The following is a 26,141-nucleotide window of genomic DNA, read 5'->3' on the forward strand; positions in this document are numbered from 1 at the left end:
GGGGCTACCTGAGCCGCTCCGAGCCTTCGCGCCAACGCTCCGGCGGCGGCAGTGTCCCCTGCGCACGGGGCGGGCCTGCGCTGGGCTCTCGTTGCGCCCCGGCGGGAGAGGGCGCTGGGCAGGCACCTGAGCATGGACGATCCCAGCCCTTGCCCAGGCTCCCCCTTCGGAAACTGCGAGGGGAAGATGCTGCCCCTGTTCAAAGGCAGTCCTTCGTAACCCTTGCCTGCGAAGCTCCTCTGTAGCCTGCAGCTTGAATTAATTGGTTGGAGGTGGTTATTATGTGCACAGGTGGGTGTTGATGTTCCACGTATATCTTGGTTCTTATTAAAGATGCAGAGTCACAGGGAGGCTTGCAGTTGATGCTGGCTTTCACAAAGGCCAGACTGTCCTGAGTTTTTCTTCCATTTTGTAAAGTCGGTGTCATTGATGAAGGCTGTCCCAGTGGAGCTGGCTGTCAGTGACGCTTGTTCTGCTTCCGAATATGCGATTGTAGGCATGAGACGGGTTTGGGTGCAGCTTGAGGTGGTTTAAGAGGTTGCCACCTTTTGGTGCGTGTCATCTCTTTCTGAAGCTATTGTATGTTGACCTGTGACGCCGGTTCACTGTCGTAACTGTGTGTAGCTATTTCTTAACCTACCCCTATCAAAATGATCTTACTACTTCTAGTAAGTTTCTCTGAAGTCTAGTGATTTTGACAGAAGCTAACTTAAGGAGTGGTCAGTAAATCTGAAGATTCCAGTAAAACTGGAAGATGTGAAGTGATAGTAACTCCTGAAAGGAAATGTATGGAAGAGAGAGCAGCTGAAGGCAATAATCACTTAAACAGGAGGGGCTGTTGTCTGAATAGTTACACAGTCAGCACCCTGATTTTTTTTTTTTTTTGTTAGGACTCGCTATTTAGGGTAAGGATATGAGAAATGAAGAACTATGCCTATGAATTATGGCCTTACTGTCACAAAACTGGAGTTAATAACATTAAAGTACATGATGTGCAGATGTGTGTGCAATACATAAATAAAGTGTTTCAAAAAATGTCTTGGGTGTTTGTTCACTACTGTAATGTTAAATGTGTGAAGAATTTTCAAATTCTCAAAATATAGACGTGCACATGCTTTCAAAAGCATTTATTTTTTTTACTTCATAAAACATACTATTAAAGTGTAAACACATTTTTGTAACACAGATGCCTTTTAAGGATTTTTTAAGTTCTCATAATAGCCTTACTCTAGAAGTAAGTTAGATGTTAGGGTAGGAATGTGTTTCCCTTTCTATAAATCAAGGATAACAACGTGTGGAGCAGCATCTATGAGCACAGCATGTTTTTTAAATAGAGGATTTGGCAAAAAAGCCCACCTTTCTTAAAGTGAAATAAACTAAGGGAATAAGTTGTTGTTAGTCTGGCTTTAAACTCTGAGATGTGCATCTGTTGGATCATGGCTGTAAGCAAATTTAAACTGAATCTTTAGTTTTGTCCTTTATTTGCTATCCTAAAATGTTTTCATCAAAACTATAATCAATTTTTTATCTTTCAATTATTTTTTTCACACCAGCTGTGTTCATGGTTAGGTAGAAAAGTATTTCAATCTTGTGGTCAGAGAATTCTCTGACAAGACCTAGTATTTCTTGCCAATGGTTATGTTCAGTTGTGCACTCTTCAGTGATGGATTGTCACTTGCTGAATAAACCAGAGGAGAATCCCACCATGAATAAAGCAGCTTTTGATTTTTAAAGTTATTTTTATGAGCAGGTACATCAGAATATATAGAATGGGGAGGAAGTAGGCTAGGATGCTTTCAGTTACATTTCTGCTTTATATAGAAATCTCTGTAGTGATGATTCTTTTGAGCTCTTCAGGGAAGTAGTGTGTTATTTTTCCTTTATAATAAAATATAAGTTAAATTCATGTGCTTCTGCTCACTAGCAAATTGTCTTGCCCACACCTCTTAAAAGGGAGGTCCAGCATTTCTGTAGCTTTTGACTGCTAACCTGTTCCTTTCTACTTTTCTGATCTCTGGCTATCAGTATTTGGAGTGGATTGAAATTTTGAGCTTTTCGGTTGATGCGTAGAGAAAGCCAGGACTTTTCAAGGACTCCCAATAACAACTTTCCTAGGTGTTTGTGTTTTGGCATTTGTTCAATTTTCTGTAGTAGTTGTTCTGAAATTGCTTACTGACTAAGTCGTGTTCCCACAAGTCTTTTCAACCCTTTTCACTACTCCTTGTTTAGAAGTGTGCAAGAGTGTGCTTGGGGGGTGCTTTCTCTTTTTTAATTGGCTTGGGCAAAGGTGCATTAGAAATCATGACAAAGCTTTGTCAGTGGTCTTAGTGCATGAGAGAATTTACCAATTGGCTTAGAACTGATGAATTCTATAGTGCAGCTTATTTACTGGTTTGCTCAGCACATCTGTCTTACAGTAATGTTGTAACCTCTTTTGACATAGGTTGTCTTTCTTCTGGTTTTATGTATCGAAAACTAATGTGATTCTGCACTCTGGGGCTCATAGGCACTGCAGTAGTAACCTTGCATACCCTGTGCCCTTCCATGGTATGGCAGACACTCGGGTGGCCTAGCTAGGAAGGTTGCTTCTCTTGCCTGTGTAATTACTGCTATTATTTCTGGGCCTTTTAAAGTGTTCTGCCCTTAGTGTTGTGTTTAAGAATGTACCTCTAGCCTGTCACTACTTTTTTTTTTTTTAAATAAGAACAGAATTCTCATTAAAGTGAGTTTGAGATTTGTCTAGGAAAGACTGGAAATAAGAACATGTATGTCTGAAGGTCCTAAAAGACCTGCCAAAGATTCTTATGTAAACCTGCACAATGCAAGATCTGCAATATCCTTTCAATATGTATTAATAATCTTTGGTAGCTCAAGGGAAAATGAAAACGCTTCCATAAACTGGTATTTTGGTTTCTAAAGGATTTTCTTGAAAATACGGTATATATTGGCAACCAAATGTGTGTGTACTTGTGAAAGGATTGCTGTGGCATTATGGAGTAGGAGAATAGAAAAGACTGGCAATCACTGGGATGCTATGCCCATAAAGCAGGTGTGTGCTGGTGATAATTTCCAAGCAAGTTATTTCCTCACCCTGTTGGACATGTACCTGAGTGTACAGCCTGCTTCAGCAGGACTCCCTCTTCTAGAGTTTTATGCATTGTGAGAATTTTGCTGTGGGAGGACGTTGCACTGAAGGTTTCTCGCTTTGGGGCCTAACTCATCTAGTGGTCAAGAGAAAGGGTGTTCTTGTCTGCTTTTGAGCATAGACATTTTACTTCTTTGTTAAAGCCTAAGGTCTGAGATACTTTGAGAATTAGGATATTGCACTTAGACCAGTGGTCTAGTCTGTTAAAGCAAAATCCTGCATAGGTTTGAATGTTGCCAGCAATTCTGTATTGTTTTGAATGTTGCCAATGTCCGAATCAGTTACTGACATTGCTGGAAGGCAACATATACAGAAATGTTTTAAAGGTGTATTTTTCCTCTCTCTGAGTGGTACTGGAAATGAAAATGCAGTAATGAGCATTGTATATCCTATTAAGCAAAGCCTACAGGTACCCTATTGAATGTTTTGCACAGTAATTTGAAAATAAACCAAATAAGATTGCTTAGTGTTACCTTGCAAAAATGTTCCAAGGTATACATTGGTAGTTGTGAGGATTCTGGGGGTGGGGGGGAAGTGGTCATAAGTTAAAACTTCACGCTTTCGTATTATGATTTTATGGAAATAAAAATATTGGTATCTCATAACTTCCGAGTGTGTGATTTAATTTGTTTCTTGTGTTTAAAAATAGTGAACAAATTCTGAGTTCTGTTGTGTAGTGTTGTACTAATCTCTGTAACTACTTGAAATTTGGGAAATGTTAAATTTGCAGCTCACAAGTAATTGGTTGTGATAGTGACAGGCTGGTTTTTTTATTATTGTTATTATTTTGGGGGATGCCTCTAGAAGTAGCTGACACAAACATACTGCCTGTGCTCTAGTGAGTCAAAAGTCTTGCCTTGTGGGCTTATTTAAAGTTAGTTAATAGCTGAAAAACACAGTGACTCCAAAATTCTATGTGATACACCAAATTAAAGATAACAAATGGTTATATATTCTTTAGTGTCTCTTCCAGTTGCTGTCCATCTTCTTTCATTCCCTTTTCACAAATTCCTCTTGTTCCACTTGCCAACAAGTCTCTGACTGAAAGGAAGAATGGAAAATGCTAGAGCAAGAGAGGAATTGCTGCTTTTCCCCTCTCTGCTTCATGCTTGGCAAGTTGGGGGAAGCTTTAGAGGATAGGAGGAGTTGTCTCCTTGTTCTTCCTTGTTTCTGCCACCAAGAGAAGGCCTTGCAGCAGTTTTACTCTGAGCTCTGGTGCAGAGTGCAATCCTGCTTGCTGTGCAGCTCCACTGTGCTCACTGAGGTCGGCAACAAAAAGTGCAGTGAAGAAAGCTGCGTCAAGATTGTCACAAATTTTGCTGCAGTTCTTGCAATAACCAGGGAAATATAGAACTATACCGTATGCCTTTAACTTATTTAATAAGCAATATTGTATTAGATAATGCTGAAATTTGCTAAATTTATATACATAGACTTCAAAAAGAGCATTAGTAAAAAGTGCTTGTATAGGCCCTTTTTGGCATTAGCTGTGACTGGAGAGAAAATCAACAGAAGATGCTGGAGGTGAAAAAGATCAAAGAGAACTGAGTTACTCTACAAGTAAAGGTTAATAACTATACTGACAGCAAAGAAAATAATTAAATCTGTAGACCTTACTGTGGTGAGTTGACCTTGGACTGCAGCCAGATGCTGACCCAGCCACTCACTTCCCCCTCCTTAACAGGACAGGGGGAGAAAATAGGATGAGAAAGCTTGTAGGTCAAGATAAAGACAGAGAGATCACTTGCCAGTTACTGTCACAGGCAAAACAGACTCAACTTGAGGAAAATAAATTTAACTAGTTGCCAGTTAAAATAGATTTGGGTGGTGAGAAAGCCAAAAATAAAAACACCACCTTCCCCTGCCGCCCCTTTCTGCCAGGCTCAATTTCACTCCTTCCCTCCTGACTCCTCTACCTTCCCCCTCCCCTGCAGTCCCCAGAGCGGTGCACGGGGGAAGGGGGGGGGGGGGGGCCTCTGCCCCTTCTTTCCCCCCCCCCCCACCCCCCCCCCCCCCCACCCCCGGGGGGGGGGGGGGGGGGGGGGGGGGGGGGGGTCCTCTGCCCCTTCTTCCTCCTCCTCCTCACACTTTTCCCCCGTTCCAGCGTGGGCTCCTCTCCATGGGCCGCGGTTCCTGTCAGGAAGTATTCAACTGCTCCCAGCCGTGGTTCAGAAAGGATTTTAGTGGTGGTCTTTTTCAAACTCTTCTGCTGGTAACAAGGACCTTTTAGCTCCTCCCATTTGTGGGATAGTTGCCTCAGAAGAAAAAAATGCTCTGCAAAGCTGCCATACAAGAAGAGGAGGGAAGAGACCCTGTGAAAGTTGCTCCTCGCCCAGGAGAACAGGTTGAATTCACCATAGACCAGAGGTGAGATGGGAGATGTGCATGCTTACAGGGAGGAAAGGGTGTTTTAAATGTGGAAGGGGAGAACCATTGCAATGCAAAGGTGGGCTGTAAGAGTACCTATGGCATAGGCCAAAAACCCTCTCTCTGGTCGTGGTGGTGGTGTTGGCAGTAAAAGTACATAATGGACAAAGAGGGGGTCAAAAGTCAGGGCAGGCCAAGAAGTACAAAGTAAAAGCAGGATTTAAGGTTATTCATGTGTTTTAAATGTTTGGGATTGACAGTATTGTACAGCTCTGATTTTTTTTATTTTATTTTTTTTAAATTGTCATTTCAAGTGCTTAAAATTTTCATAGAATTTTCCTCAAACTTTCGAGGTAAATTTTAAGAGCAAAGCTGATATCTAGCATGGAAGAATTAAACAGTTAAGTGACTGAGAAGGTTTTAACAGTATAAACTGCTTGGTCTTGTTAATGCCACACTCAATTTAAATCTCTTTTAAGTGTTAGTAGATGATTTTTGAGGTACAAGTCCTTGTGCCTTGTGTTCAGGTTTGTAGATGGCTGGGCAGTGCTTAGAGAAGCTAGTGACCTCCATCCTGTGGGGGTTTTGCCCTCATTTCTCCATAGTTGTCTCTTAGCAAAAGTGAGCTTGCTGTCTGCTCTAGGCTTTGTTGACTGCAGAAAAATCTCACTTCAACCTGAGTTCTGAATAGTTTTACTGGTTTATTTGGAAATGCTGTTATTTAGCTAATGACATGCTGTTTTATTCTGGAAAGAGGGAAGAGTGATTCCTTACGTTCACAATGCTCAGGTGGTGGTCAGAATTAAAGTATTGCTTGTGCAGTGGGGACTGTTCCAGTGAGTAAAAGATGCATCTTAAAAGAGGTCTCTGTATCTTACTTGTTATATGCTATTTGCTGTTATCTCCAGAATGTGCGAGGACAAAGATGCCATGCTGTCTGGGTACAATCTGTGGCATTTGCCTTTAAACTTCTCTCTAGCGAACCTGTGAGTGTAAGTGCAGTCAGATTTAGTTTAAAGTAATAGAGGACACACTGTCCGCTGAGACAGTATGCCACGAGGATATTGAGAACACTAGAGAACACAATGACTTCCCTCCATCCTGAAATGCCATGTTTATAGTGTCACTGGACTTACTGATTCTTCAGGAGCTTGGTAGCAGTTGCTGTTTTCCACCATCTAATTGACATCAGAGCTCACCTGATCCCTTTGTCTTGTGCACCAAGCTGTTTGATGGATGGCCCTCCTTTTGGTCCTGAGGTCATTGCACAGTTGATACCATGTGCACATTCAGACATGTACATGGCCATGGTCTTTTTCTTTGGTAACGGGTTATAGCTTTGTGAAAGTACAAGTGGACTGACCTTTTTTTAAATCGAGTTTGTCATCTAAAAATATTTGAGACAAAGGAAGGCAACTATGTGATAGAGCAAAGATTTATTTCATTCTAATGAACATGCACAGCAGATTCAAGATTTCTGAGGCAAAATACAAATTTATGACAATCCAAAGTTGGGTTAAGGCTTCCTTTAATGTGGTTAAATGCTTTCAGAATTACTCTTTCTCGCCACTGTGGCGAAAAATATCATTGGGCACTGAAATGGAATGTAGGAATCTGAACCAAGTGCTGTGAAAGCTGATGGATTTAGCAGACTTTATATGTTTTTTTTTTTTTTTTTTTTCCTGATTTACATCATCTTGTATTAATGGTTGGGTCGACGGTTGGACTCGATGATCTTAGAGGTCTTTTCCAACCTCAATGATTCTATGATTTGTTTTTTTGAGATCTTGCTCAGCAGTGAAGTCCCACACTGACTGCAGCTCTGTTAGGCCTGCCCAGCATGCTGCAGTCGTTTTTGGACAGATCAGACGAAAGGCAAAAAATTCTAGATGGCATGCAGGAATATGGAAAGTGTCATGTACCTGACACCTTAGTGTAGTCTGGGAAAGCGTATGGTTCAGATCCAGGTGAAGTCTAGTGGCTGTGTAGTCTTGCTGTACTTATTTTGTTGTTGCGCGCTCTGCTGCTCATGATAATTGTATTTCTGATTGTAGGAGATAAAACTTGTTGATCCAAGAAATCATTGGTGTTTATCACATAGTGGCTGTACTTTGAAGTGAAATTTTGCAGAGAATAACCTTGAAAGAGTTTTTCATTTTATTTAATAAATTTCATATAGGAAAGTTTATTTTTTATTCATTAATATTTGTAAAAAGCAGTTTTAAGAACAATATGCAACTGCTATACATTGAAGGCTGTGAAAAGCAAGGGCAGTGCAAAATCCTAACCCTGCCCCAAAATTCACCTAAAGTGACCTCTCAATATGACATACTCAATTATTACTGCAGGACCTGACTGCTCTAAGAACTGTCAGTATGGATGGAAAGTAATTTCAGTTCCTGTGCTTTCTTTAAGATCACATTTGTCTGCTGGCAAGTACTACAGTTAATAACGTGGCATATAGTATGTGAAATGAAAATAGAGACAACTACTAAGCAGTTTAAACTGTTCTCCAGTTTCTTTTATCTTGGAGGAGCAAGGAAAGGACATAAAAATGTAAGTACTACAAGTAAAAAGATGAAAAAAATCAGAGCATGTTTATGTAAAATGTATTCCATGCCTTTCCAAAGCATATAGATTAGAAACAAGCTGCAACACTTCTCTGGGGGAAAAAAGCTATAAAAATAATCAAAAGAATGTAAAAACTTGTCATTTAGTAATAATAATATAGAGAAAGCATGGCAAAGAATGACAATGCTGTTTCATGGGCACTTTAAAGGTTTCCTGGTGTTTGTTGTTATTCTGTGGAAAAGGAAGACGTTCAGAATATTTGTGAAACAGTTCTTCTAGGAAAGATCAATTTTTAAAAAAAAAAAATATTTTTCTTGGGTCTCTCTGAAAGGGATTGTAAACTTGCCCTGGAGTCTAGAAACTTTCTTGTCAAAACTTGATCAAAAGTGGTGTCTCAATGTTATCCAGACTGAAGGATCTCACTGTTTTTAATACATAGAAGTTTGTATGTTATGTTCCCCAAGTAACTTGTGAAGTTAGACTAGTGTTTTAAATGTAGCATGTAGGAGGTTCATAAAGTGACAAGGGAATACCTTTTCCCCTTGCTGAGTATTGGCACTTTTTTTACCTTCACAAGCAGTGATATTGACTGAACGTGGTTACAGCCAAAGTAGTCTTTATTGCTTTTGTACCAAAGTAGCACACAAACAGGAAAAGCCTGGTTGGTATTCAAAGCTGTGTGTTTTTCGTCAATTGTAAAAGCAACACAGAATCACCTCCGGAAAGGTAGTATTCCCACAGCTAGACCAGCAGTGCTTGTGTAAATGGCATGGGATCTTGTCATGTCTGAATACTCTCCAACTCTGAATGGCTTGTACTTTGATGTGGAAAAATAATTTAACAACTGTTTAAAAAACAGATTTTTAACAAGGCATATACTATAAGATAGATTTAAATATTAGTTGCAGATAATGGCTAATAATTTTAATGCTTTTCAATAAGTAGCAAAATAAGCAGAAAACCACTGAAATAACAACTGAGATCAGCTTGCATCTGAGCTATTGACTGAGTAGCTAGTACATTGTGACTTACTACTGAATTTTTTTTGAAACATTTGTGAAGGCGTGGAACAAAATCTTTGTTTTGAAGGAGTAATACTAGCTACAAGTTAGGAAGAAAGAGCTGTTTGTAAGTAAATGGCATATAGTAAACTGAGTATCTATATACCTCTATTCTAAGATGTTAAAATTTTCTAAAAGGTGATTACTGGATTAACTCTGAAATGAAGATAATTTCTGTCTCTGGTGCTTAGCTTTGCTCAGATTAGATTAACAGTTGGACTGAAATTGAGAGGCCATTTTCATTTTTTCTCTCTTTGTGCTGTATTGAGACCATTTATATCTCTAACTGAAGTAGATTTGACTGGTAGGAGGGTTTTACAGGAGGTAAATGCAATGTGGACTGAAACACTTCATCATAGCAATTAGGTCTAAATCCTGTTTCTACCAGAAGGCCTCCGCTACCATCTTCTGATTTGATGTTATTCCTTAGTTTGTCAGAGAATTGGTTAATAGGTAAGTGTCTGTTAACAGTAACTGGAACTGCAAAGCTGGAATTAAAGAAGGGAAAATAATGTAAAGGAAAAGCCTGTAGAACTGCAGTTATGTTTTGCTCTTTTATTTTTCCACATTACTTAAAACAATGTTTAATAGCACTGTATTTTATTTTTTACAACAAAATATTTTCATGTACTCATTTCCTGCTTGTAACTGAAAACTTCATACAACAGTCACTAAATGTCAGCACCTAAATCTTCGTAATACTATTGTTCTGTAGTGCGGTTTTGTTATGTTTGGGACCATGGTTAGAGATCTTACTCTGTATTCAACATTCTTGTTATTTTTTTGTCAGTGCAAAATGTTTTTAAGGGGAGATAAACATTTACAGTGTATTGGTAGTAAGGCCATGATTCTAACGTGAAACAAAGAGTTAACATTGGTGTTCATCCATTAACTAAAGAATACAAAAGTTTTACTTTTCTCATACTTGGTTTCTGTTTGCATATGATAACCTATGCTTTATGAAACTACGAGACTCCGATGTATCAAAAAAACCCCAGAACAACGATATTTTTTTATTTAGTGGTAGGTGTGTATTTTGTTTTTTAAGCTTGTTTTTCCAGGTGATAAATTGAACTACCTTTATCATTTGGATACATATTATAGGCCTTTAAAAATGCGGACAAATCTAAACAGTTTGTTAGGGTCAAAAATTCAGATATCCATTAAGCTTCTTGAAGAAAGGGAAAAATGAAAGTAATAAAAATCCCCCCCAATATATTTTAACGTACGTAAATTCTTGAACATGGTATTTTTATACAAAGCTATATTTTAATCATAAATGCCATTCTATTCCTCAGTCAATTATTATGACAAATATAGGACACAAAACCATTTTATTGCAATGATTAGAACACCACTTCTCCACCTTCTTTATAAAAAAAAAAAAAAACAACAAAACACTAAAAAACCCCACACCAAAACAACAAACCCAAAACAACAGAAAAACAAAACCCCAAACTCCAGAGATCTATATCCTCAGCTGGTGTAAAGCAGCACAGCATCTTTGAAGTCATACAGACACTTGGCTGGTGAGAATCCAGCCCTGGAGATGTAGTGCACAACAGTAGTCTGATGTAAGATACGTTTAGCCACAGGAGTTCCAAAGCACTCCAGCACAGCGGGTTCAGACAAGTGCATTTCAGCCCACCAGCATATTTCAAATGGTGTGCTGGTTATATGGATTAAACTTTTGATGACATTTTTCATAGCAAGAACAGCAGAAACAACAGGAGCTTTGAAAATAAAGATAGACTATTTAAATAGATGATAAAAATCGTAACACTACTAGGTAGACTAGTGTTAAATAAAAACTGTCTGTAGGTTTATAATAAATTAAAAATAACCTTTGGGTTTGAGTCTGCAGTATTTAGGGAGAAGTGAAATTATTGAACGTCTGGATTTGTAGAGCTACTGGAGTGCATTTCAAAGTACTGCAGTGGTATGAAATTAAACCCTTTAAAATAAATTATACCGTGATCTGTGTAAAATTATAAATTGATAGCAAGTAATTATCCTGGATCATAGCCAGTGAAGTGTTGGTAGACCAGGTAAATTGAATGTGTTGTTCGTTCATTTTCTGTGAAAGCAATTTAGCATACGCGGGGCATAATTTCATGCTGGCACTTGTTAATGGATGAGTAATAAATCAGGCCACAGAACTCCTTAGAAACATGAAAAAATGAAGCTGTAGTTCAATAAAAATAATAAAGTGCTTTAAATGAGCATTTGTTGTTTACTACATTGTTTCTCATTTCATGGTAGACATCAAAACCAACCCAATGAAATATGATAGTGCTCTAGAGTAAGTAAAACTGAGCCTGTTACTTACTGTAGTCAGTATTTCCATGTATTTTCTTGTCTTGATGTTAGACTTAGTTTACTGTGGGATCACAGGAGAAGCTTATAGTATGGGTTGAACTTGCACAGACATAAAGATCACCATAAATATTCTCTATTTTAAAGTTTCCATTTGCAAAAATGCGGATGTAAGAAGAAGGAAGCAAAAAGAGCAATTTGGAAACAGTTCATATCCAGTGTATGTAGCCAGTTTGCCTGAAATACACTGTTCAGTTTTGTAAGACAGAAGAGGGTTGCTGGGAATGTATAGAAATCTGACAATTTATTCCAAGTCCATTGAGTGATAGCTGCTATAATATGGATGCTTCTTCCATGGCTTCAATCCACCTAAAAAGGGCAGGAAAGAAAAAGTGGTACATATAATTCTATATGCATTTTAAGAACATACGTATTTTAAGAAAAAAAAGTATTTTAAGAATGTAAAGCCTGAAGAGGACTGTATTTCCCATTCCAGCTCTAATGAGGAACTATAGTTTTGTGATTAAAGCAGGGAACTGGGTACTAGGACTCTTGCGTTCTAGTACAACCTTTACCAGTAATTTATTGTAAAATCTCAAAGATAGTACGAGTGCTGTCTTAGAATAGGAAAAATGAAACCACTGAAGTATGTTTAAAAGCAACAAAACCTCCCATAAACACTCATTTCCTTCCCTGTGTGTCTTGAGGTGCTGGCGTTTTTATTACTAATTTCATGACTATTTTATTATGTGGAAGCAGTAGCATTAGAATGGGAAATCTAAACAATTATTTGTTGATGAGGAAACTAAGAGATGGATAAATAGAACACATAAATCCGAGACATTTCTGTACAGTAATCACATTTGACAGACTTCTAGGCATGACTCTTGAGACTCAGCCTCCTCGTTACCTGTACAAGGGAGCAAATTCTCCTTCCTGAAGGAACTGAAAGGCACCAGGTAGATTTTTAATGTCACCCAAGCCAGTCACATGCAATTGGGCTTAATCAACACTCTGAAAGCTGTTTGTTTCCTCTGTTATTAAGGCGTTCTGAATTGAAGGAGAGGAAAAAGCCCTACATAAGCTTTTGGACCTGCGCACTGGCTAGTGTGGAATTCTACCCCCGTACCTCTGTGCTGAATTGTTATCCTCTGCTCGGAAGCTATAAAAGAGAGTCTGCTTGTGGTAGAGATGGAAAACTGTATCCGTACTTCCTTCCTCCTTTTCTGGGGCAATGGTGAAACCCAACAAAGGCAAACTTTCTGTGGCAACTTTGTCCTGAAAGCAAACAAGAAGGGAACCAAAATTTAGAGAGAAGGCTTGTAACGGTTTGAGGGCTCTTTCTGAAAAACAAATAATGATATGACCCTTCTCTGACAGGGCTGCAAAAGCAGTACTGTGAATCTTCTGCGGGACTGGTGTCTCTTACTTAAACAGGAGCAGTGCCTGTGTACTGCACATGTTTATCTAATCTTAGTCCTGAACTCAAACACCACCTCTGAAAGTCCAGTTCTTCATGATCATCCACGTGGCCATGAAGGTCAAATTAGCAATTACTTTAATGGCTATCTTTAACATAATGGTTCAGGAGGCAAACTAGAGGTTACTGAGAGTATGGGACAGTACAGCAGCAGTTCTGAAGGCCTGAGACCCATTCCCATTTATGTTCCTTTCAACCATTTTTATTTGCTGAGTGCAAGTAGTAGTCTTTTTGGTACCTTGTAATTTCCTTTCATAGCACTAGCCACTTTTTTAGAAATCTGCACGGTCTCAAACAGCATACTTGCTTTCCAAAATGCTGCTTTGAAATTTCTGAGCTGGTAATACAATTACTTGTTAATTTACTCCTAAGAAACATCCATGAATTTTGCTTGCCAGACACTGCTTTGTACAAGTTAAAGAAAACAATAATCCTTAATCAAATTGCAGTTTAGCTGTTACTGATAGCTGCAGTTTTGGTCACTGTATTTAGGTAATGTTTTCTATATGTGTATGTTGCCTTTGCCTCTGCTTTTAGAAGCTAAATTGCAAATGGAATGCAAAGTGTAATTAGCCATCCGTTGGTTTTTCCCTATTGTTGAACCAGAAATGATCACTTCTAATGTTAGCAGAGGAAAGGTAAATTGGATACAGAATTTGATGCTAATGGTCTGAATTGCTGGCCAAATCATGAACTCTTTTGTGCCTCAATCTCCTCATCTGTTTAAAGGGTATAATGTTGCTTCATGCAGCCATCACAGTGGTGATAAAAGTTTAAATAATTGGTGTTTGCAAAGTGTTCTGAAGGCTTAAAGTACCAAATATTGCTATTATTATAGTTCTTGCATTCTGTGTCCTTTGTTCAGCAAAATGAATTTTTATGCTTCTGCTTATGAAATCTGTCAGTTATAATCAAACTTTATATTACACTTATTTCAAGTTTATTTGTATTGCAGCTATTCACAAAGGAGAAGAAATTAAAATAAGGAAAGGGACTGGGAAGAGACAAAATACATAAAAATGACCTAGTTGATATCCAACCTCCTTGGCTGTAAGGAGGAGCTTACAGGCCAATACACAAGGCAGTATTCTCACCTCTGCAGACTGCCTCCTGTCTTTCCCTGTTGGTACTAGTAGGACAAATGTGTCCTATTTATACTTGCAAAACTACAAGATTCTCCTCCCCACCAGAAATGGATCATAGCACCATCTATCTACAAAATATCTGGCAGTTACCAAGTGCACCAGAGAATACCTAAGGACCTTGAAGTCTTTAGGTGTAAATATGTAGACTAAGGTTCACAGTGGTTGACAGTATATAATAGCATGAATAGCAAGAAGTCAAATAATGAAGGGCAGTTTGTGCAGAGGGCTGCCGAGGTCCAGCTACAGCTGTGGCTGGGCACCTCAGCTAAGGACAGCTCCCTGGGGACTCAGTCTGTTAGGACCAGGTCTCAGAAGGCAGGTAGTTGTGAGAACTACCATTTATACCTTTCACATTTACTTGTGCTGCCTGTAGAGAGTAAAGAAGGGAACTCGGATAGGAAGCTATTTCAAGTCAGATTGCACAGTACCTCATTTGCTATGTAGGTGTAGAGGACTTTGCCTTTGATAACAAACCAGCGTTTCTTCCAGTGTCTTTTGCCTCTCTTACATCTGCTGAGGTAACCACTGATGGTAGCTCCCTCTCCTGAGGCTGCCACCTGGAGCAGAGTAGGAGAAATCAGGATTTGTAACAGCAAAGGGTTTTCCCCTCCTGATTATGCATGTTCACATCACACCAGACAACCAGGTCAGTCTGTGAAACCGTAAGTAGACCATTAAAAGTATCGAGACAGAAAAAATATAAGCATGGTATTATGGTTCTTTTTAACTGTTTGAAGATTTCTGGTTAAACTTAGTTCTCAGTAACTCTGGAAAATACGCAGTTGAGTTATTATTGAGGTCAGGAAGTTTACAGTTGTGTTCTGAGAAGCCAAACTTGTCCCTTTTCCCAGGTCTGTTTTTTTGGTGCATTAAAAGTACATGCTTCCAAAAGGGAATTACAGTCTTGTGGCTGAACGCTTCTAAGATGTGGGTATATTTAGGATTTTGCAATGGTTTTATATGGTATGTTAATCACTTGACTATGACTTGGTTTCATTTGTGAAATAATATTTCTGAGAAGAGTTACCCCTCTCACAGAAGTATTTTGAGATCTAAGTGCTTAATGTTCTTAAAGATACAGATTTTGAGTAGATGGAACTATACACACACACACACACACACACTGCAGTGTATATTATTAGTTACAATAGTAAACTGCAATAGTATTGGATTTAGAAACGAAGGGCAGAGATTCGAAACCAGCTTTTGTAGCACTGACACAAGAGAAGACTGAGCAGTAATACAGCAGTGTTTTGCAGCAGAACAGAAATGTTCCAGGATCTTGGTAAAGCAAGTTAGAAAAAGTTATGGAGCAATGCTATTGTGAGACAGTTCATATTAATAAACACGTGCTGCCTCCTTGTGGATAGAAAGGCAATGCTTTTTTCCTAATGGGGCTGAAATTTTGCCTGCCGGTTCTTTCAGTATTCAATTCATGTGTTTGTATTACATGCTTGTATCTTTGGCTCAGTTTCATGTCAGCACAAACAAACCTCAAGAAATTCCAGTGTCTCGACTGTACAATGAGTTCAGCAAGATGTTTGCATCCTGTTCTCTTTAATACAACAATGAATACCTGCTGATTTCAGTGAAATGGGAGTACCTTAGTGTGCTTGAGTTCAATGGGCAACTTAGCTACCTAGACTACATCAACATGATTGGCACCTTGTACCTAGAAAGAAAACTAATATAGCTGGAGAAATCCTGGCCCCATTGAAATTGGTGGGAATTTTATTTGTTTACGTTGGTGGGATCAAGATTTTAACCCTTTGATTTGAAATAGTTTGGTTTGAGCTGGAGGGAAGGTGCCTGATTAAACATGTATGCTCCTGAATTGATTGCCAAGGACTAGAGTCTATTCCCTAAGTAAGCAGTATTTTATTTCTCTTGAAATCAAAGTAAGATTTCAGAAGTAAGGGTCTTGTCAAAAAAGGTAACTGGTCAACAGTATATCATGCTCTGTTGATACCTGTCATTGTCTGTGATCTGCCTTGTTTTACTATTTAGTACCTTGAAGTCGCCTTAGTTTTCTAAAGACTTCACAGGCTGATGAGCAAATTAAAGTACATTGCTCTAATTGGGTTTCTCAGTGGGCTCAAGAAGCTTCTGTGGCATCTTCAGAGCTCAGAGTATTTTGTATTTTAAACACTATTGTGAAAAACAAAAAAATAATTGCATGATGAAAGTAGACGAGGGCATGGGCTGAGCCCACTGCACACAGAATAAATTATAAACATAGCTGCTGAAGTATGAGTGCACAGTTCTCTACAGTTCCTTGCCTTTCTCAGGCAGCTTGGTCCTACCTCCATAAGAGCTGAAGGGATCTTCTTCTGTTTCTTAAAAGATGAATAATGAATATTGTGGAAAACAGAGGAGAAGGCACTGCTTGAACACCTGGATGAAGTTGGAGGGAAGCTCACACTTAGTGGCCGCTCTGCAAGATTAAGAAAATTCAGAAAGGGAAGGGGTAAATGGATGAATCGGTACATATTAGACTAGGGGTAAGAGATACACAGATGACTAAGGAAAATGCAATGCCTCCTCCATAGCCGGTTTTTACTTAGCTTTTCTTTCAAATCACCCCTTTAAGTCTGATTAGATGGGTGGGTTTCATGGCACCCTAGGTTAATGGTAATAACCTACAGCTACTTGAAAGAATCCTGCAAGAAAGCTGACAAAGCACAAAACACAGCTTGTTTTCTTCTAATTTAAAATCAGCATTAAGCAAATGGCTTTTCTATCTATCCCCTCTATGTTCTGTAACACCTTTGCAGGATAGATTCACTAATTGGACATTCTTTCTGTATGAACCATTCTCTTTTGAGTTCTGCATGGGAGAGAGTTATTCTGTCTCTGTCAATCTCCATTAACCCCCACTTGTCTGAGTTCATATCTTCATGATCTCACTTCTGGCAACACACATTATCTGGAAGCTCTTAGTAAAGTATAGCGTTGTTTTAGCACAAATCTGAGTTATCACTTCTTGGACACACAGTGGCTTGCGGATGCTTCTTTGGTTGTTGTGACAGCATCTGTTCATGTGTTTGCTTGGCTAGTGTGAATTTCTTTAATCAGGATGGAAAAACTAAACTTCATCTGTCCCCTCCTTTTTATCCTTGACAATATAATGTGCCTACTTTTAGAGATTGTCCACATGAATAGTTGTGCAAGAACATTATTTCCTGTTCATTCTCTGTTCATATATATGTAACCACTGCCCCCCCTTTTATCTTTGATTTGGATGTGTATTTAAATCAGAAAAGGGACTTATAGAGTAGGACAATAATACACAGTTCTAGTTAGGCAGTAGCTCTTCTGCTTTGAATTCATGCTTTCATCTGTAACTAGATAAACTCCCCATGTAGAAAAGCTCTTACTGACTCTGCACTTTACTTCAGCATTTCTTGTTGTAAAAGCTACAACATGGATGAGGACAGTGAGGAACTGTAAAGCCACTGTTTTACTTTAATGGATAATTCATTAGAAATGACAGGGAAGAGCTACCACCTATAATTACATCACAGAATAGAATATTTCAGTTGGAAGGGACCTACAATGATCATCTAGTCCAACAGGGCTGCCCAAAAGTTAAAGCATGTTATTAAGGGCATTGTCCAAATGGCTCTTAAACACTGACAGGCTTGGGGCATCAACCACCTCACTAGAAAGCCTGTTCCAGTGTTTGACCACCCTCTGGGTAAAGAAGTGTTTCCTAATGTCAAGTCTGAACCTCCTCTGAAGAAGCTTTGAACCATTCCCATGTGTCCTGTCCCTGGATCCCGGGGAGAAGAGATCAGCACCTCCCCTCCTCAGGAAGCTGCAGAGAGCAATGAGGTCACACCTCAGCCTGCTTTTCTCCAAACTAGACAAACCCAGAGTCCTCAGCTGCTCCTCATAGGACATAATTTTTATCATTATTCTAGTTTATCAACAGGCCAGGGGAGCCCTCGGGGAACCTGGCTTACTAAAACAGTTTTAGCTGTCACACAGCGTGGCACTCCTGGGACCTCAATACACATGCCTTGTGCTTGAAATGAGAAGTCCTCTTTAACAAAACACAGCATGGTAGGCAGATCCTAAAGCCTCCCCATTATACAGGCAGGAAATGGGTTTGTCAGTTTTGCCAGGAATGAAGAAACCTTACCTCTTTTCTTAAGTTCCACATAGCAGCTATCGCAGACTTTGGCTGCTTGATCTTTGAGGTACTTCATAGGGTACTTGTTTCTTGAACAATTTCGACATATAATCTGTTCCAGCAAGGAGAGATGTATGTGAATATAATTTAAATTTATATATATGCAGTACAAAACAAATCCTCTGAGCTGGTTGGGAGAGGAAGATGGGTAGCGGACCAAATATGACTCCTAAAACTGTGGCAGTCAGAGTAAGTCTACTTGCTGAAATGTGATTGCTGTAGATTTACACTGTCGTAAGCCAAGCAGAATTGATCACTGGTTTTGGTTGCACACCATTGCTGTGCCTGTCTCCCCAGGAACTTATACCTTCCCACTAGTGAATCACAGAAAGACCACTTTAACATTACTTCTGTTTTCATAGCTTTGTTAGTAACATTGTTTTCTTAAGCAAGCTCGCATGTTCCCGCTATCCCTGTGTAGGTACAGACTGATTTTCTCTGTGGAATTAGAAAGAAGATTAAGTAAATGCCTTTTCATACTAGCAAAAATTACTGATAGTTTGATTAAAAAAAAATCACTGAGGCTAAAAGACAGTCATGGTTTAAAACAGAACTGCAGGTTTATGTGTATAAACAAATCTTTAGAGTCAGTGATAAAGGGACAAAACCAAGAAAGCTTATAGATTCCCTTGGCTTTAGGGCAAAAGGCAGCAGCTCTTCAATGGAGCACAGAGGAAACTTTCCCTTTGGTCACTGACCAAACCATGCTCTACTGCTGAGTTTCTTCACTTTTCTTGGAAGATAATTTTACCAGTTGTTATTAGGAAAAGGACATGGACTATAGATGTGCTACTGCTCTGGTCCAGAACAGAGCCTATATTTTTAGTGTATTGCTTCATTGTTTCTAGAGCTAGCTGTATGTCAGATATAATGGCTGGACTTGGCAACAATTATCCTGTAAGACGTCAACTACTAGTCTTTGGGAATTAATTTGACCCTCAAGGGAAGGTTACTGTTGTTCCTACTAGAGTCATTAGAAACCTAATTACCTAATTTAGCATGCACTAACAGGTTCTGTGAGAAGTTAAATTCCCGTCTTGGTGTTGCTACACATTTGCAGAAGTTACAGCAGTGGCAGCCAGTGTCCTAGAGGTGTGAATAAAGCCTCCCTGAGAAGCTTGTACAGTTCTTACCTTCCCACAGGCATGGCAATGATGTCGCCTCAAAGTGAGGGTAAAGTCACAGCCGCAGTTCATGCACATCATGACATGGGACACAGGTACCAAAGTAGGAGGCCTCTCACCCAAGGGTATTCCAATCCTTTCCCTTAGCTTAAAATCAAGCAAGAACAAATGAAGAAGCATCCACACTTCCAAAGTACACTCAGTCAGCCCTGCTCCATCATATACAATTCTCCTCTCATTTCAGTCTAACCTTCACCTGCTAAGATCCCCAAATTTTCTAATTCCTAATGCACATTGTAAGTGAGATACAGCTGCTTCAGCACTGAAAGACTGTGGCTCATCAGTACATGGTGCTGTTAAAGCCAGAATCACAACAGGTAAAAATCTATGTAGATCTATTATTGGTCAGGCACTGACACTCTTCCACATCAGACAAGGATCTGATTCATTGCATATGCAAATTACAGGTAAGAACATGAGTTAAAGCCATCTTTTTATTAACAGCTTTTGAAATAATATCCATAAAAAGCTCTATAGCTTTCAATCGAAAAGGGCCTGAGCTCTTTATGTCGTTATACCTTGGGACAGTTCTATATCGGGGAAGAGAGAGTACAGAAAACAGTAAAACCAAAGATTAATTTACTCCCACACAATCCATGTCTGATCAATGCTTTCCATGGCTGATCCAAATATATGTAAGCAGCTTTAGAAAATGTATTCACTGTTTGTTTAGCCTGCAGAAAAGGAGGCTGAGGGGAGACCTCATCGCTCTCTACAACTACCTGAAAGGAGGTTGTAGCGAGGTGGGGGTCGGTCTCTTCTCCGAAGTAACAAGTGATAGGACGAGAGGAAATGGCCTCAAGTTGTGCCAGGGGAGGTTTAGATTGGATGTGAGGAAAAATTTCTTTACTGAAAGAGTGGTGAAACATTGGAACAGGCTGCCCAGGGAAGTGGTGGAGTCCCCATCCCTGGAGGTATTTAAAAGACGTGTAGATGAGGCACTTAGGGACATGGTTTAGTGGGCATGGTGGTGTTGGGTTGACGGTTGGACTCGATGATCTTAGAGGTCTTTTCCAACCTCAATGATTCTATGATTCTATTTCTTGGAATGCACTACATTGCAGTGTTGTACAGGTGCATTTGCTCCAAGCCCAGGGAGCCATGGTCAATGTGGAACTGAACGCAATCTAATAAGCTGTGCTAAGAAGCTGTGTTACTTCACGTTTGGCACCAAAGTGTTATGGGTACTCCACTGTCAGTTCACAGCAGCTTAGTGTTTGGCACAAGTAGCGTAAGCTTGTGCCTTTGAAGGACTGTTTGTTAGCAGGGTTTCCTATGAGGAAATTAGACTTCTGCAGACAAATAGGATTTAAACACTGAAAAATCAAATTCCTCCAAATTTCTCCTTGTGCACATTCAGGTTTACATCAGAAGCAGAGTTGCAAAAGAAATTCTTTTTTCATTTGTTGAAAAAGGATTTGGTTTAGGTTGCTATACTAACTAATTTCTAATTTTTTCTTGTTAAATATTTGAAAGAAGATTAGCTTCAGGCCAGAAGGAAAATGCTGTTTTGTTTTTTGAATTCATTTTTTACTTTCTGAAGTCTTCAAAAATTAAATTACAGAATCACAGAATGGCTGAGGGTGGAAGGGACCTCTGGAGGTCATCTGGTCCAACCCGCCTGCTCAGGCAGGGACACCTGGAGCCAGTTGCCCAGGGCCGAGGCCAGGTGGCTTTTGAATATCGCCAAGGATGGAGACGCCACAACCTCCCTGGGCAACCTGTGCCAGTGCTCAGTCACCCGCAGAGTGAAAAAGTGTTTCCTGATGTTTGAGAGAACCTCCTGTGTTTCAGTTTGTGCCCACTGCCTCTGGTCCAGTCACTGGGCACCACTGGGAAGAGCCTGGCTCCATCTTCTTTGTACCCTCCCTTCAGGTAGTTATACACGTTGATGAGATCCCCCCCGAGCCTTCTCTTCTCCAGGCTGAACAGTCCCAGCTCTCAGCCTGCGAGCTGTCTCTCTTGTAGTGGGGAGCCCAGCACTGGACACAGACTCCAGGTGTGGCCTCACCAGCACTCTTTTTTCCCCAATTAGTCTTATTTAGTAAAACTGGGGTTCTACATAACCTAAAATAGCTTTTTTATTTTTTGTCAGATGCATTCTTTGCCTTCTTAATTGGGAGTAGTACAACTGAAATGAATGAGATAACAATAATATACATCAATTGTGCTGGTACAATTAGAATATTGCTGGTGGGGTTTGCACTGGCAGTGACTTTATTGTGTGTATGATATTAGTGTAACTAATGGGTAGTTTTGTTTTCTTAAAATCTACGAAGTTTTTAGTTATTTTTAGTTCATCCAAAATAGTTACCCTTTAGGACAAAATAGTCTTCCTCCAGAAGAACTCTTATTTAAGCAAAGACCACAGAGTATAGAGCGTGATTAACATTTCAGAGGTGTCCCATGAGCTGTGATGAGCCTCGTTATTTAAGCTTGGCATACTGGTTTAAATGAAAATAGTAAGAACGTCTTGCCACTAGGAACACTGCATTTTATAACCCTCCTTCTTCCCGCCCCCTCCCTTCCCCTTTCAAGCATTGAAAGAGTTGGCCTCCTTTTACCTCCACGCTGCTGTGGAAAGTGGAAGTGTTGTGAGCTTTGTAGTCATCTGGGATGTGTCTGCTGATGCAGCTGTACCAGTCATCCCTTTCCGAGCAAGAGCTGTGGAATGAAATACAGCAGAGCAGTCAATGCCATGCACAGCAGGGACTGAAACAAGCTGTTTCTGGATCAGAGGAGAAAAGCTTCACTTCATGAATGTTTGCTTTTCCCCACCACTGCACTGAACTGGTAATTTTCTGACCAGGACCAAAACTGACTGTTGGACATATTCAGCGGGATGATTAGTGTAGATCCATGGTGACTGTGACTGAGAAGGAACTAAATGCCCAGAAAATTTTTCGAAAGTCTCTGATTACTTGACGATGTTACAGGACGATATGACATGTCTCTCTTTGTCATGTCTGTCCTAGCTTTTTTAGGCACTCTAGGGCATGTAGCGTTGGCATGGGTTGCTCAGAGTAAGTGCGTTTATGGTCATCTCTACAATGGGATGCTTAGATGATCTGCGTGTTGGGAAATGCAGAAGTCTGTCACCCATGGTGGAGATGTGAACGCTTTCATTTTACTCTAGCTCCATCACAGACAATTTCCAGTCTCCTGGCAAGAGGCCAGGACAGCAATTTGGGAAGGAAGTTCTGCATTCCCTCTAGTTGCAGTTATGCGTGGAGGCCAGTAGTTCTCCAGACTGGCCCCTAGATGCCCCCTTTGCACAAGGCAAAACAGTGAGCACTTTGCGCTTCTCTGCCAGTCCAGCTATCCCAGAAAAGCAGCAGGGCTCTTAGTGCCTATTACTTCCCAGATGCATTTGCTCTGTTACAGCCATAAGCTGTCCTGCCTGTGTTAGCTGGTTTTCCTGCTGTGACTTCAAACTGTGTGCTTCCTGTCCATCTGAAACTGCACAGCTCTAGCTGTTCCCAGCATCAGTCACAGGAGGGAATGCAACCCAGTGTGGTCTCCCCTCCCCAAGTCATACCAGCTACTCACATTAAAGCTACTCACTAGACTTTGTTGTAAAAATTAGCAATGGCATCATTGCCAGCTGCTGTTCAGCTGTGATTTCCTCACAGCTGTCCTCGTGAAGGCCACCAAACAAGACATCTGAGAACAAGTTGCCTTTTGTGGTCTTAAAAAAAAAAAAAAAAAAAAAACCACAAAAAGAAAGGAAATGCCAGATTTTATCAATGATCTCTGATTAGCATCCCTCTGCACCATGAGCATAAGCCCTTGTCTGAAAAACACCAACCTCTGTAAAATTCAACAAGCCTGGAACAGAAATTGGAGCAGAAACTCTGAGCCAGTGTATCTACTGCATATAGGCTAACCTCCGGAAGCCAAGGGGCTATGTTACAGGAGATCATCTCTGGCAAGAGTCACACTACTAGTCAGTCCTTATTACTACCAAAAGTCACGTCAAATTACACCTTCTAAGAAATCTGAAGATGTCTGTATCTTCCAGACAAATCATGTTCACAGTCTGCAAAGCACTAAAAGAAGTTATGGCTTCAACCGTTCTCTAGCTAATTCTTTCTTGGAAATTCTCTTCACTTGAGAATTAAGCTATGATATAAAAACCTGAAGGAAATCATGGCCCATATAGTGATGTAAATTAAAGCCACTTTGGGAAAGACAGATAAGAGGGACAATCTGCTATGAAAAGCCTGATATCTAACTGGCCCCTTTAACCTCTTCTCCACTCCATTAAACATGTCTAGGCAGTAATCACAGGTTATTAGTGTCTAAATGTGGGAATAACACCTGTCTGCTGATGAGTAAGATAAATTATGTCAATTGGCACTGGCCTATTCTTAATTAGCTATTTCACTGGTTGCATGAAGGCTCAGAGGAATTTTTGTTGAACCTCCGAGGCTCAGAGAAGCTCAGACCTTGATTCACCATTGACCACATTTGGTCCTTGTGTGATTTTTGGGCTGCACCTTTTGTGCTGAGCTATCAGTTATCCATGTTGGCTCACATATTCTTCCTTAAGCAAATAGAAAGAGAGGGTCAAATTGCCACTGCAGTCCCCTGGACAGCAGGGGACATCCATGGAACACAGAAACTGGACTGGGATGGGATGGGATTCTGTTGCAGTGCTACCACTGTTACTCTGAATTAGCCTTTTAGGGAGGTAACACTGCATTTTCCCAGTGCTCTGGTATTTTATATGGGCACCACATGGTCACCCCTGTTTCCAAGAACAACATTTCTGAAATGCAAATAAAGTTATAAGACCAGTATGAACCTTCTCCATAAAGGCTCTGTGCTCAGATCTGTTACCAGCTCACTGCAAGCCAGTAACATGGCTCTTCAGGTGAGCGAGCCATTTTCAGCAGGAGATGTAAAGACTTTACAGTGCCATCTGCTCATATAGCCACGTTGACTTCTGAGCTTTGGTCATCCTCATTCTACTGACTTTAGTCCCTGGCACTCGTGCCATACTTCCTCAGTGCATTCACCTTGTCTCATACAAGTGTAAAGGCATTGAGGTTTGGGTTGTGATTGTTAACAACTGGTCTCCAGTGCAGACTTGCAGCACCTCCGTGTGAGCAGTAAAAGATACAGTCTTTAGGGACACTTGAAGCCTTCTGGTACTTTTCTGTCTTTGGTGCTCCTTTTGGTGAGTGTAGCAGGCCAAGGATGTTGTGCAGTGGGGTTAGGAGAGGATGCTGTCCCACCGGTGTCTCATCAGCTCTGCCAGCCAGTACAGCAAGGGAGAGGAAAAAATGTTCTTGGGTGACTTACGGCAGTTCGGTCCCAGAATGAGCAGCACAAGGAAGGGAAAGGGGCTCTATCCCAGTGCTCTGATAAGGGTCAGTGCTCTTCTCTGTTATCAGAAGGGCAACCTTAGTCTCAGGCCCTGGTTCTATCTACTACCAAAGAAACACAGCTCGCAGTGGCCTCACATGCTTTGTTTAGGCTATCTAAGCACAGACTTGATATGAGTACAAAAGGCAAAGAAACAACATAACAATGCAAGCAGAACATCCCAAGCTTCTCACTAGGATGACAACTTCAGCTGCCCTGAATAAAGGGGACATGCAGCAGTTATTTCCCCTCTACAATACAGAAGGACTGTACACATCCTGCTTTTGTAACTGGCAGCAGGTAATTCAGAAGTACTGTGTGTATATTTTGAGGGTTGTGATGACTGTGCAGCTCTAAGAACATCTCAGATATTTTCTCATTTGCTGGTTATAAAAGGAAATAGACAAAAAGGCTTTGACAGGTGGCAAGTGCTCTGGGAAGGATGAGAGCTCCAAATTCTGATTCTGAATAAGAAAGTGCCCTCCCTGTCTTTCTATTGCACTGTGTAATTTAGGGAAGTCTGCTGTGTTTCCAGCCATGCTGTACTTGGAGACTGATGGTGGGAAAGTCAGTATTTAAAAGCATTGAAGACCTTGTTATTTGGAAGACTTAATTTTAATACCACTGCTAGTGTGCTATGTCTTTTGTAGTAAACTACACCTGAAAATCAAGCCAGCCACCTGTCTGCTGTAGCTCTAGGTAAATTTGCAGGATCATTTTGGGCTAGAAGCATGAAAAAAACAGTACACTGCTGTCTTCTGATCAGAAACTGACCTACAATCTCTTTCTGGCATTAGCTTGTGATCCCAGGACAGAGATCCTGACTCCCAGTTGCAATCAGCACTAGCACTACACAAACTCATTAGTGAAATTCCTTTTATTAGAAAGACCCATGAGGTTGCCAGTAAGGTTAATTTTGGCTTTGTTATTTAAGCACTATTAAATGCTTTTATAACTATTGTATGGTATTACCTAATTACTATTTTCTCCAGCAGTTTTGCAACCCTAGTGCTGTGAGGTAACAAGGGAACTTACAAAAGGGAGATATAACATACTCTTAGTGTCACAGAGAAAAAGTGTGAAAGATAATGGAAGGGACTCAGGCTTCTTAGAATCATTGAGGTTGGAAAAGACCTCTAAGATCATCGAGTCCAACCGTCAACCCAACACCACCATGCCCACTAAACCATGTCCCTAAGCGCCTCATCTACACGTCTTTTAAATCCCTCCAGGGATGGGGACTCAACCACTTCCCTGGGCAGCCTGGTCCAATGTTTCACCACTCTTTCAGTAAAGAAATTTTTCCT

General features: G+C 40.3%; 1 protein-coding gene across 1 annotated transcript in view; it reads right to left on the reverse strand.

Moving 5' to 3' along the window:
• Positions 1-9,580: 9,580 nt before the first annotated feature.
• The window catches only part of FGD5 (FYVE, RhoGEF and PH domain containing 5), a 110,835-nt gene continuing 94,274 nt past the window's right edge, over positions 9,581-26,141 (reverse strand). Inside the window, exons 14-20 of the mRNA XM_009283905.1 lie at positions 22,029-22,128; positions 19,414-19,551; positions 18,230-18,332; positions 16,389-16,519; positions 14,514-14,642; positions 12,590-12,738; positions 9,581-11,829 (exon numbers count right to left, since the gene is read on the reverse strand). Coding sequence (XP_009282180.1) covers positions 11,793-11,829; positions 12,590-12,738; positions 14,514-14,642; positions 16,389-16,519; positions 18,230-18,332; positions 19,414-19,551; positions 22,029-22,128 — 787 coding nt within the window. The 3' untranslated portion in view covers positions 9,581-11,792. The remainder of the gene's footprint in view (positions 11,830-12,589; positions 12,739-14,513; positions 14,643-16,388; positions 16,520-18,229; positions 18,333-19,413; positions 19,552-22,028; positions 22,129-26,141) is intronic.

Source organism: Aptenodytes forsteri, unplaced genomic scaffold (assembly GCF_000699145.1).
Source record: "Aptenodytes forsteri isolate BGI_AS27 unplaced genomic scaffold, ASM69914v1 Scaffold267, whole genome shotgun sequence".
NCBI classification, from domain to species: Eukaryota; Metazoa; Chordata; class Aves; order Sphenisciformes; family Spheniscidae; genus Aptenodytes; species Aptenodytes forsteri.